This window comes from Tasmannia lanceolata, unplaced genomic scaffold (assembly GCF_043159265.1).
Source record: "Tasmannia lanceolata isolate RefF3 unplaced genomic scaffold, GAP_Taslan_0.1 ptg000020l, whole genome shotgun sequence".
NCBI lineage: Eukaryota > Viridiplantae > Streptophyta > Magnoliopsida > Canellales > Winteraceae > Tasmannia > Tasmannia lanceolata.
Genome location: NW_027518697.1, coordinates 14536832 through 14549321, shown reverse-complemented (window position 1 = coordinate 14549321; position 12490 = coordinate 14536832). Strand labels below are relative to the sequence as shown.

General features: G+C 39.2%; 1 protein-coding gene across 2 annotated transcripts in view; it reads right to left on the bottom strand.

Moving 5' to 3' along the window:
- LOC143854074 (uncharacterized) overlaps window positions 1-12126 on the bottom strand; it is a 90093-nt gene extending 77967 nt beyond the window's left edge. For both annotated transcript variants that reach the window (XM_077363822.1, XM_077363825.1), the window contains exons 1-5: window positions 11963-12126; window positions 8091-8170; window positions 4515-4614; window positions 4076-4183; window positions 1052-1168 (exon numbers count right to left, since the gene is read on the bottom strand). In XM_077363822.1, the coding sequence (XP_077219937.1) occupies window positions 1052-1168; window positions 4076-4183; window positions 4515-4614; window positions 8091-8170; window positions 11963-12007 (450 nt within the window). In that variant the 5' untranslated portion in view covers window positions 12008-12126. The remainder of the gene's footprint in view (window positions 1-1051; window positions 1169-4075; window positions 4184-4514; window positions 4615-8090; window positions 8171-11962) is intronic.
- Window positions 12127-12490: the final 364 nt, after the last annotated feature.

Genomic DNA, 12490 nt, shown 5'->3' with positions numbered 1-12490 from the left:
AAGCATTGGTTTTAATGTTGCAGGAAGAAAACATAGAAAATATGTATTTGTAGAATGAGATAAAGTGACGATGCCGCGGTAGAAGAAGCTGATCCATTCATGGCGGGCTGATGCATCAGCAGAGGAAGCCTTATCAGTTAATGGATCAATGGGAGCTCCAAAAAAAATTTTACAAATAGTTTCTAGAATGTCCAAAAATTGTCCAAAAGGAGTCCAGGAACTTGGTTAGCTTTAATTAGCGGCCCCGCGTTGGGAGTTAGATTAGTTTCGATCAGTTTCCAGTGAAATACGGCCTTCGCCCTATTTCATCTGAATTAGCTGTATGGGTGGAATTGACCGAAACGCACCAGATCAGAATGCAATTCTGACTGGGACACTTCGGTCCTTGCTTTTGTTTCGTTTTTCCAAATGAAATGAATAGTTTAGTCCAATTCGGATTCAGACGAAACAGAGTAGATTTCACATTCTTATACAAGTGTTCCAATAACACAAAAGAAGTTTATCATCCAAAATATCTATATAATTAAAACCAAGGTTGCCAGAGCGGGAATCGAAGGCTCCCAGGGAAGAATCCTGCTCAAGGTTGCCAGAGCGGGAATCGAAGGCTCCAAGGGAAGAATCCTGCTTCCTTGATTAAAACCATCCACAAGAATAAAAATAATCTAGGACTTTCATTGAGTACCACGCTACAACATGAATGCCAAAAAGTTAAGGTCCTTTTTAGAAATATCGTGACATGTATGAATAATCACTCAAAACAAACTAACAGTGAACAAAATAAGAAATGCAACACTAACAGTGACTTAAAAAGCCACATAATACCACTACTGAGCTTCCAGGTTGTATCCACGAATAAATTGAAAAAGCAAATGTCAGTCCTAACTCACATGTCCATATGAATCACTAACTAGAGATCAAATAATCATAAAACTTTTTGACCAAGTTTTAGAATAAAGCACCATGCTAGACCTGGATACATGCCAAGGAAGCAAAAAGATATTACTGAATTAAAAAAAATTGTCCATGATTAATTATAAAGAAAACTGCATACCTTCGAAACAGAAGTCACATTGATGAAAAGGCTTTGATTCGGAGAGCAAGAAAGCTCACAAAAAAGATTTAAAAAGTTCCTCAGGCATGCAGGGCAACCTACAAGAAAGGGAATTGCCTGCAAAAACAGTAACAAAATCCACGAAATGTAAATAAATAGCAATGAGGTCAACAAAAACCATGTAATAATGTTATGTAAAGCAAAGGCTACAAGAAGGCAGTGTATAATCAGTCGGACAGGTTTTCCAATGATACTGTACGAAAAACCATTAAGTTCAACAAATGAAATGAGATAAGCCAGAAACATGAAAACCACATAACTTGGAAAATAGACTAAAAGGTACTGAAAATTTCTCAGTTTCAGAAGCTCATTCTCAGTAAATGTATTATGCCAAATGCATAAAAAATTAATCTCAGCAGAAAGAACTTCCCCAAAAAACATACCATTCAAAACAAAACAAAAAAAACTCCCCCAAAAAACAAAAGAAGCAGCAACAATATTACAGACTACGGCTTCAGCAACAGCAAATATTCTGCCTGATATCAATAATCTACAAACCCATGGAAACCAACTGAAGCTCGAGATTTCATAAACTTAGCTTGAAAACTTCAACAGAAGAACCTACAACAGAAATATGGTATTACCATTGCTTCTCTCATCAAGGACCCATCAAAGGAAATTACCACTCTGGTCCCATAATGGAGGGCAGTGAAGGTGGAAAAATAGAGTTCGGGGTGGGAAGGAAAAACTATAATTTGAATAGTAGCAGCAGGTATGGATGAATTAAGACAACTAATGTAAAGGATGCAGGAGGAGGAAAGGGTGAGCAGTAAGGTAAAGCCAAGGACCACGGGAAGCACCGAAAATGAACAGAAAAAGGGCATTCAAAGAGGTTCCTTCCTTGAGCATAGCCCTTTTAAGGGAAGGTATGGCTCGAGAAGGCAATTCAGTACTTCAATTTAGTATAGAAAATGCAACGGAGAGACGAGCTTTCCTGGTAAGGCTTGTTTTATAAGTGTCGAAGAGTGTGTGAGGGTGGTTGAGGTATTACTTGTAGTAGTGTGGGTATTATAGTCTTTGTACTCATGTTGCCCTAGATGGGCCTATATATACATCATTTACATGAGGAGCTCCCTAGTGGAGACTCTCTATCTCTCCATTCCTCTTCTTCTTCCTCATTAACCTAATCCCCATTTCTAACATGGTATCAGAGCAAAGATCCTAGGAAAGAGGAAAGAAAGAAGAGTTCATCCCTATCTTCTCACTCTCTGCCTCGCATGAAACCCTTCTCGAGTGCACCCTCCTCCTGTGTTTTCTCCTCCATTCACGCCCTCTAATTCCTCTCCTTATTTCTCTCCCCCCCTTGTCTGCTGCCGTGAACCCATCACCACCCAAATCCCCTCTGTGCGAGCATAAACCCCCCCCCCCCCCCCCCGAAACCTTACTCCCTTTCTTTTTTCTGGTGTTGCGCAAAACTAGATCCCTATATTCTCTCCCCCCACCTCACTTTCTGATAACCTTTTTTTCCTTTTTTGCTATTGTGCATCTTGCCTTTGCCGTTGTTCGCAGTGCGCACCTTGGGCATGCTTAATTTGTTCAAGGCTTCTTGTTGTTTTTCTGCTGCGGCGCTTCTGTTTGATCATTGATCTCGATATTAGCCGTGCTGTGATACAGAGAGAGGCCATGTTATGATCGCTCTCGCTGTAATGCTACTTCAGGAGGAGCTGCTCTTTTTTATGGCCGTTGATCTCGCTTTTGGAACCTTGTGGCCACTGCTATCTTTTATTATGCTTTTCATTATATATTCACCACACCAGCTTGAGGAGGAGTGTTGTACCAAGCTATGAGATTATTGTACTTTTTTTGTTGTATGGTTATTTTTAGTTGTTTGTTGTAGTTTCTTTGTGAGCTGGAGTTCTATAGTATATACATTCCAGCTTGAGGGGGAGTGTTGAAGAGTATGTAAGGGTAGTTTAGGTCTTACTTGTAGTAGTGAGGGTATTATAGTCTTTGTACTCATGTTGCCCTAGATGGGCCTATATCTACATAATTTACATGAGGAGCTTCGGAAAAGTACAATCGGCCGAAACGAAATGTTTCGGTCAAATTTTGGAAATTTCGGTGAAATGTTTCGGAAATTTCGGTGAAATTTTTACAAGATTTCGTCCGAAATCTCGTACCGAAACCGAAACCGAGATTTAAAACCTTGTACATCTCCCCATTCCTCTTCTTCCTCATTAACCTAATCCCCATTTCCAACAATAAGCAAGGTGGATCCTGAGACCTCCCACTAATAGAGATGTCTCCTTTATCAGATCTAAAATAGAAGACGATAATACCAATGGGAGAGAAAGCCTTGAGTAAAGACACTTAAGGCCCGTTTGGATACCTCATATTTTGTATTTGGATTTGGATTTGGAATTGAGTTTTGAATACAAAATGAATAGCTCATGTTGAGGGATACAGAGAGGGAAGGGGGTAATTCCTACTGGAGGGGAGGAGCAAAAAGGGTGAAGGGAACTGCTAGATCTGTGGATTTCCAATTACTTATTTTCACAGCATATTTGGAAATCTGATTTTTTTCACTGTCAGTCGCTAATTTGGAAATCAAAGGATTTGATCCGGATCCAAATCACAACACAGAAAGGGCTGCAAATGTGAGAAATCCAAATCAAAATCTTCTCCGCATCCAAATGGGCCCTTATTGTTTTCTTGTTTGTTCAGAGACTGAGCCGAGGCAAATTTTTCAAGGAGGGCAATTCCTAGGAAGCTCTATAATTTCACTTGCCAATGGAACCTTGTCTCAGAGTGTACTGTGCCCTGCTGCTGGATAGTAATAGGACAGCATTCATACCATTGTCATCAACGTAAGTTATACCATTAGCAGAGTAGTTATTCAAGACACGAGACTTAATATGGAAAAGTAATTTTCATACCTTATGGAAAAGAGCATGGCATGCCCACCTCGTACAAAGAATATCATTTGAAATATAAAAATGCCACCATAAAATTCATGAATCTTACTTGTTGTACTTGTCCACGCAGTGTTTCAAACTGATCTGCAGTGCAGCAAACATTACCACTGATTGTTGGGCACAAACTTTGGATTTTTGAAGAAAGCAATTCATCTGGCTGGAAATCATATAAATTGAGTAATTATCAGATTATCATGGCATAATTCGTTTATAAGGATTCGACTAATGACATCAAACTGGCCAACTGAAAAGAAAATTGTATGGAACGAATCAGAAGAGTTTAATTGTACTCAGTCACGAAAGAATTATACGACAATGATTACAACTCTAGTATCAAAAAAGGACCTTCTCCTGATAGAGCTTATCCCTTCTTATTACCATATAATCCAGTGAAACAAATATAAAAGACAAACAACCTAGGAATTTAAGTTTCACAAACAGCAGTAATGGAAAATTGGGAAGAAGTAAGAAGACTTGCTAATAGATACCTTCACTGAAGGGGAACCAAAAGGGCAATTCAAAACCTTCCCATCAGTGCGTTGTCCACAAATACTATACATCGAACAATACTCTTCCTCATGTCTTTCCCTGAAGAACAGAAAATGGCAAACATAATACAGAATTACTTCTCAACAACTGAAGAAATAGAGTTCACTTTCTCTGCCAAAAGTTCCATAAGTTGGTATTTTTTATGGATAGAATTAAGCAAGATACTATCCTTGGTCCGACATGAAATGTGAATATACTAATATAGTACACAAGCAGAAGCAGCAGCCGCAACAAGACTACGAAGTTTGTTAAGTAGTTTTAATTAGACGTATTGAAGAAACAATAAAAAGATGAAGAAGAATGGGCAGTTGGCAAGACGGGGCTAGAGACTTCTGACTTTCTTCCACCTTGATGGCAGACAGGGATGATTTTTATTTGTGTTGTCTGTTCTTTTCTTTTTTTATTTCTTTTTTCACCGTCTTGGTCGCTTTTTAGCCTCTTTTTGGTTAATATTTTTTTTCATTCAAAAAAAAGAATGGAGAGAAAAAATGTGGAGGCTAAGCTGGACGAAGCTCTACAAGCGTGCTGCCATGGAAACTGAGATGGCTGCTTTCCACTCAAATAACATGTGGCAGTTGGTTACTCTCCCATCTGGTGCTCAGCCTGTTGGCTGTCGTTAGGCGTTCATGATTAAGTATTTAACAGATGAGACCATTGAACGCCTTGTTGCGAAGGGGTACACGCAGACGTTTGGAGTAGACTACACAGAGACCTTCGTTGTGGCCAAGATACCTTTGGTTCGCGTCCTGATTTCTCTGGCTGTTAATCAAGGTTGGTCATCGTATCAGTTGGATGTTAAAAATGCGTTCCTACACGGTGATCTTACTAAGGAGGTGTATATGGAGCAACCTCCTGAATATGTTGCTCAGAGGAGATGTACAGTTTGTCGTATTCGCAAAGCCATTTACGGTCTTAAGCAATCTCCTCGGGCATGGTTTGGGTCCTTTGGGAGGATCAGTGATGCAGTCATGAGTTTTGGCATGATGCAGTGTGCAGTCGACCACTCGGTGTTTAGCCATCAGCCTGGTGCTGGATATGTTCTCTTAATGGTGTATGTGGATGAAATTATCATTACTGGGAGTGACAGGACAGGCATACATAAGCTAAAGATCTTCCTGCAGAGAGAATTTCCACTAAAGACCTAGGTCACCTAAGGTATTTTCTGGAATTGAGGTAGCCTATTCTCGCAGTGGCTCATTGTCACAGAAGAATTATGTGTTGGATATATTAGAGGAGACAGATTCTCTAAGAGTGAAACATATTGTTATTCTTATGGATCCGAATGTCAAACTTCTTCCAGATCAGGGAGACTTATTAGATGACCCTGGTAGGTACAGGAGGTTATTTGGAAAGCAAATCTATCTCACGGTCACTCGTCCTGACATGTCATTTGCAGTAGGACTGGTTAGCTAGTTCATAAGCTTGCCACGTACTTCCCACAGGGCAGCTGTGATTCAGATTATTGGAAACTGAAAGGTGCCCCAGGGAAAGGCCTGTTGTTCAAGAAGCATTGTCATGAGAGACTAGAAGGGTTCAGTGATCAACCACTGGATATTGCACTTTTGTTGGCGGTAATCTGGTGTCATGACGAAGCAAGAAGCAAGATGTGGTAGCTAGATCAAGTGCAGAAGCCGAATATCAATCCATGGCACATAGAAGAGGAGAGCTAATCTGGTTGTGCTCGCTTTTATCAGAAATGGGTATTTCAACCTTGTCTTCAGCACAGTTATATCGTGACAATAAGGTTGTTGTCCACATTGCTATGAACCTAGTCTTTCATGAGCGACCTAAACATATCGAGGTGGACAGTCACTTCATCCGTCAAAGGATTTAGAAGGGCGAGATAAGCACGGTGTTTACCCGATCAGCAGATCAGCTAGTTGATATTTTTACTAAGCCATTGATCCAAGCATGGTTGAGTGGTATTTCTAACAAGCTGGGAATGTATGAAATACACATTCCAGCTTAAGGGGTGTTGCATGTACTATACCTAGTTGATGTGATTCGACTGTTGGATCTTGTTTTCCTACTTATACATTGTTTATACTTGTCTTATTTGAGGATTTATGGATATTTTTAATAGTATTTTAGGCCTAGATGTGGGGGATGTCCACATCATCCAGGGCCTCACACCTTTCACCCATTTAGCCACTTGGTTTGCTAGTTTTCCCCTGGATAGATACTTTTGCCCTTATACCTTAGCTGTTACTTTTTATATGGGGAGGGTAGTTATGTCTTTTCATTATAAATTAAGTCACTCAAGTTATAAAGAAGAGTATTGGCTAGAAAATGGGCCCACAACTTATATCACGTCTTATATAAGAGGATGTAGTGGAGAAAGCAACCCTAATTGGTGATTCATGTAAAATTCAAAGAAGGAGCGGCCGCCCCTCCCCCTTTGGATGTTATCGGCGTTTTCTCCTCTCCTGTCTCACACATGTGAGTTCTTCTCTCATCTTCTTCTTTTCCCTCTAATCTTTCTCTCTTTCTCCCCTCCCCTCTAACCCTCTTTCTTTCTTTCTTTCTCTCTCTTTTCTTCTCTCTATACCATCGGTTTATCCCTCTTCTCACGCCCACTCTCTCTTTGCATCCCCATCTCCTTTTCTCTCACTCTATCTATCTCTTTCTTCCTCTCAATCTCCTCTCTCTCTCTCCCTTTTCCCCATCACTTTCTAGATTTCTCATCTCTTCCCTCTCTTATTCTACTTCTTTTCATTGTCTCTTCATCTTTTCTTTGCCTCCTTTATTCTTCTTCTTGTTCTTCTTCCCTTCTTTTCTTCCTCTATTTCATATATCCTTTTCGGGATTGCTGATGTCTCGTGTACGAATCGTGCCGACGAGCTTCGCCACCACTCTCTTGGGGCCTCATTCACGCATATCTAAGGTGTGGGACTGTTGCGCCATCGGGTGAGATCTTTTCTCATATTTTCAGCCTTATATCCATGTCTTTTAGCCTTCCATTCACCATAGGATAGATCCCTCAGTTATACCACTTGTTTAGAGTTATACCCCTTCACATTAGCTTAGGTTTTGGGCGCTAGATATATTCTTTTCATTGCGGACAGATTTATGCAGATTTTTCTTTCTTTCTTTTGGACCTATTAGTTTCTTTCTTTTCGCTGTTAGTGATGGATGCATGTGTTAGTTGCTTCATAGAATCACTCATTGATTGTTTATCTTTAAGGCCAACTCTCATAAATCTTCTACGCTGCAATTTATTTAAGTCTGATTTATTTTCTGTTTGGGACATGGTTGACTACTTTAATTGTAAAAAATATTGCTCATTGAGCTCCTAGAGTTTTTGGAGTTAACAGCGAACCCCCGGGCTTGCACCAGCAATTGAGGGTATATTGGTCATTGTCCTCACATAGACATACATATATAAGTAAGGAGGAGAGGAGCATACGACTCTCTCTCTCTCCCTAATTCTCCACCATTCATATTCCTCACAAAACATCTTTTACTCAGACTCATAGAATCCATATCCATTAATATTATAATGATAGCGGCCTTACGTTGCTGTAGAATTGGACGACATCATGAGAAATCGTGAATCGGACATCCTTGCGCTCACTAGAGACACAAAAACTGTGACCTGCATATTTAAGAGAGTACAGAAAATGGATAGAATTAGAGTCTTCCATGCCCATGTATGAGGCAATATTAAACAGCATATCAAATAATTGTCAAGAATGTAATAAGGAAAAGTTCCAGTATGTCATGAAGTTTGACCAACATCATATATAGAAGAATTAGGAGTTTTGTCTGACTTCATGGATACAAGAATAATGAAATGTGGAATATTCAAAACAATCGATGAATGTATCTCAGGGAAATTAGATGAATGGTACAAAGCTGTCAACTGAACAATAGGGTCGCTAGGACAGCCTATCCCAACCTAAATAGTTTGTACTTTCAATTATTGGCACTAACCCAACTAAGCCTTTGTCCCAAACTAGTTGGGGTCGGCAATTATTGGCACTCCATTTGGTATTCTATGATTTGTGGATATGGACACGAGTGTTATGCATCCATAGTTGTCAACCGGTGACTCAACTCGTGACTCGATTTCGTAATTTTATGACTCGTGACTCGTAAGAGTTTTTGAAAAGAGTAGACATGTAGTTGAAAAAAATATCATTATATCTCAAAAGATGAAGCATGTAAAAAAATATAACCCAACACATAGATAAAGCACTAAGCCAAAAATATCCATCTATCCATAATATATACTAAGCGCGTAACTTTCCAAATGTCATTCACCATTTCCAGAAAAAAAAATTTCCTGGAAAGTATTTTCCCCTACATCATGTTTTGATCTTTTGATTTGATGGGGTGGGGCCCGTATTCTACACCCAAGAATAGCATGGGTAGGGTCCACTATTTTACCCTTGATCTGATGAGTCCACCAACTCTATTCAAACCCATGTATACACCGTGGGACCAACTTTTTTTTTGAATGGTTTGGACTAATTATTTTACACCTCATGCTATGATGGGGTGGGGCCCAATATTTAATGACCATGCCTACGATTGGTGGGGCCCACTGTCTCTACCCAAACCAATGCAGAAAGTGGGGCCCACCATTTTACCCCTAATGTTATTGACAAGGTGGTGTCCACTGTCCCTACCCAAATCTATGCATTTGATTGGAGCCTGCCATGTTACAACTCATGTTTTGATGCCGTTTTGCCCACCATTTACTAGTAAATAACTACATGCTTGTAACTTGCATGAACAAAAATAATTAAGTTTTAAGTTCCTACTTCCAAGTTTTCAGCCATCAAAGCAAGAAAGCCCAGGCCCAACGACTCGATTCGACTCGTAAGAGTCATACTTTTTTTACTCGACTCGGAGCGACTCGTAAGAGTTTTCGACAGAGGCGACTCGACTCGAAAGCCCGGCAACTCGACTCGACTCGAGAGTTGACTCGTAAGAGTTTGACAACTATCCATGTATCGACACGGACACGAAGTATCAGACACGGCAAACTCCCAAAATTTAGAAACGGGGACACGGCAAACGCCCAAAATTTAGAAACAGGGACACGGCAAACGCCCAAAATTTAGAAACGGGGACACAGCTAAAATAGAAAGTACATATAATCATGATTTGTAGACACAGATTCGTGTGACGAGTTTCGACATGGATAGAAGGTATCTTACATGGAAACCACTAAAAATCTAGACATAGTGGCACACTCATACACATACATACAGATAAAGTTACTGACACTTCTAGCAGTACACTTAAAGGTGTCTAAAGGAGTGTCGACACGGGTGTCGTGTTGGACACGACATGAGACTTGTGTCTGCAATAAATTCAAAGTGTCGGCCAAATCATAGGGTAATTTAATTAGCATGAGATGAGCATAGACACTGAAGAAACAGCAGATGCCATTGACTGCCAAACACTGAGTCTTAGTGCTGCAGATATCATAAAAGCTTTAAAGGCCTAAAAATCCAAAATGACCCTGTTCATGAGTGAGGTTAACCAGAAACCAGGTGTAATTACCCAAGAGTTATCACCGGATGTGAGGTCACTGGTTTTGTGCATGCATGCAGTATGTACCAGATTATCAAGTTAATTACAATTTATGATGGAACACAAATGACTATTATGACATGGTTAAAGGAACTAAACAAATCTATGAAAAATAAACAATTCATGGACCAAAGAAAATCAATCTCAGTCCTTGACGCATTTAAAAATCTTCAAAACAACAAAGATTTTCCTCAGTCCAACCCGTACCCTTATGTATAACTTTGGAACTATGCACATAAAATTGAAGTGAAGGAAGAAAAAGACTGTCTAAATCAATTAATTAAAATAGCACAATGCTATTTTCAATATGCCAGGTGCGAATCCTAAAATCACAATCATAGTGTCTTCTGAGCAGAGTGACATCAATGTCGTAACTACCTAAGCAGAAGATTATATGCTGAGAAAATGAAAAAGACATCTGTGGTTGCAACTCCAGGATGTGTCTTTGTGTACAATTTATCATATGTCCACACTGTGTTTTTAAGAATCACACATGTGGATGCAGTGTCCTCTGGAAATCTGGCAGATTCTACAGAAAGGTACTAAGATATACCTTAGAATTGAACACTAGGTAATTTAGAATGGTAATTGAACCCTGGGTAGTTCAGAATGGTTTTTCTATCTATTTTTAACCAATGTCAAATGCTTCAGTATTTGCCAAACGCGTGCAGCATATTACTGTTTATGCAGCTTAGTATATCTAGGAAACATGTTTATTACTGTATCAAAGGAAACATGTATTTGCTTAAATGTTTCAAACATGGAGAATGTGGAAATTTAACTTCTACATTCCATAATGTTGAACAACCAATTACTCCAAAAGCTTAAGCCGTTAAAGTTGGTGTTATTTAATCATTTATACTTCCAACACTCCCCCTCATGTGTGGCTCCTCTTTTTTTTCAGTTGGCCGTTCACATGGATTTTTAATATCAAGGAGTTCATAACGCAAGACCCTGCAGCTGAATCGGCAATAGATCTTATACCATGTGAAACAAACAATTACTCTGAACACCTAAGCTGTTAGAGTTGGTGTTATTTAGTCATTTATACTTCAACACATAATTTCTCTAACAAAAAACAAATAAATAAAAAATTAGAATAACATTGCTTGCTTTCTTGCTAACCTATGACCTCGACAAGTAACCACTGCTCTCAACTATCCTCAACTTCACTGCCAAGTCTAGTAACTCCAAATCACTAAACTAAAAAATGGAAATAAATGAACAGGAAACACACTATTCACATCAATATTTCCAAATTCAGTTACAAAACAGAATTTCCACCACATTTCTCTATAACATGTCGTGCGCTACTTACACGCACAAAATCGATCGAGCAAATAAACAGATAACAGATTTTTTTTCCCCTTCAAGTACAACCATACACTCAATTAAACATCATAAATCACTAAACCTCATTCAAATCCATAAACTCCAACCAATCCACACACTATTCACATCAATATTTCCAAATTCAGTTACAAAAACAGAATTTCCGCCACATTTCTCTGTAAAAATGTTGCCCAAAATCGATCACAAAAGGAAACAGTTGACTGTGTTTTTTTTTTTTTTTTTCTGCAAGTACAAACATACACTCAATTCAACATCATAAATCACTAAACCTCATTCAAAATTCATAAACTGCAACAAATTCTCAAGCTAACAAAGCTACAAACAAAGAAGGAAAAGCAGAAACTTCGGATTTCAATCTTCCAAACCCTAATTAATCCAAATGAAGAACCTGAAGCTTTTAAGAATGAATAACAAATCAAGAAAAAACACAAAGAATTCACGGAATCAATTAAAGAGGATTCAAAAGAGGGGGGAAAATGGATTATCTTGCCTGTAAGAGCGAGATCGCCATTAAATTACCCCAACGAAACTCCATTTTCCCTTTCTCGTTCCCTCTCACTTGAAGAAGAAATATTTGGGGAGACAGAGAGTCAAACTTGGGCTTTTAGTTTCGAGGAGTAGACTAGAGAGAGAGAGCCCTCATTTCTCGAGCCTTCTTCCGTGAGAAATCGGCATTAAATATGTAGATTTTTTTTGTGGGACCACTTTGGATGGACTTTTGACCAAGCTCACCATGGGAATTTACGAAGGAGCCATTTTGCGTTGAAAAGAAAAATGATATCAAGACAACTTTGTTTTATTAAGGGAAATGTTATCAGCACTGCTGTATTTTGATGAGGGCACTCCTCACTTTATTAAAAGTACGGTATAGCCTGGTATAGCCTGTGGGATAGAATGATCTAAACCGTCCATTAGATGGGCCACAGCCTAAATAGGTTGTGCCCCAAAACTAATTTCCATAGGTTGATCCTAACCCTCCGATCTACAGAGGGTTAGGATCAACCCTCTAACATTAAGA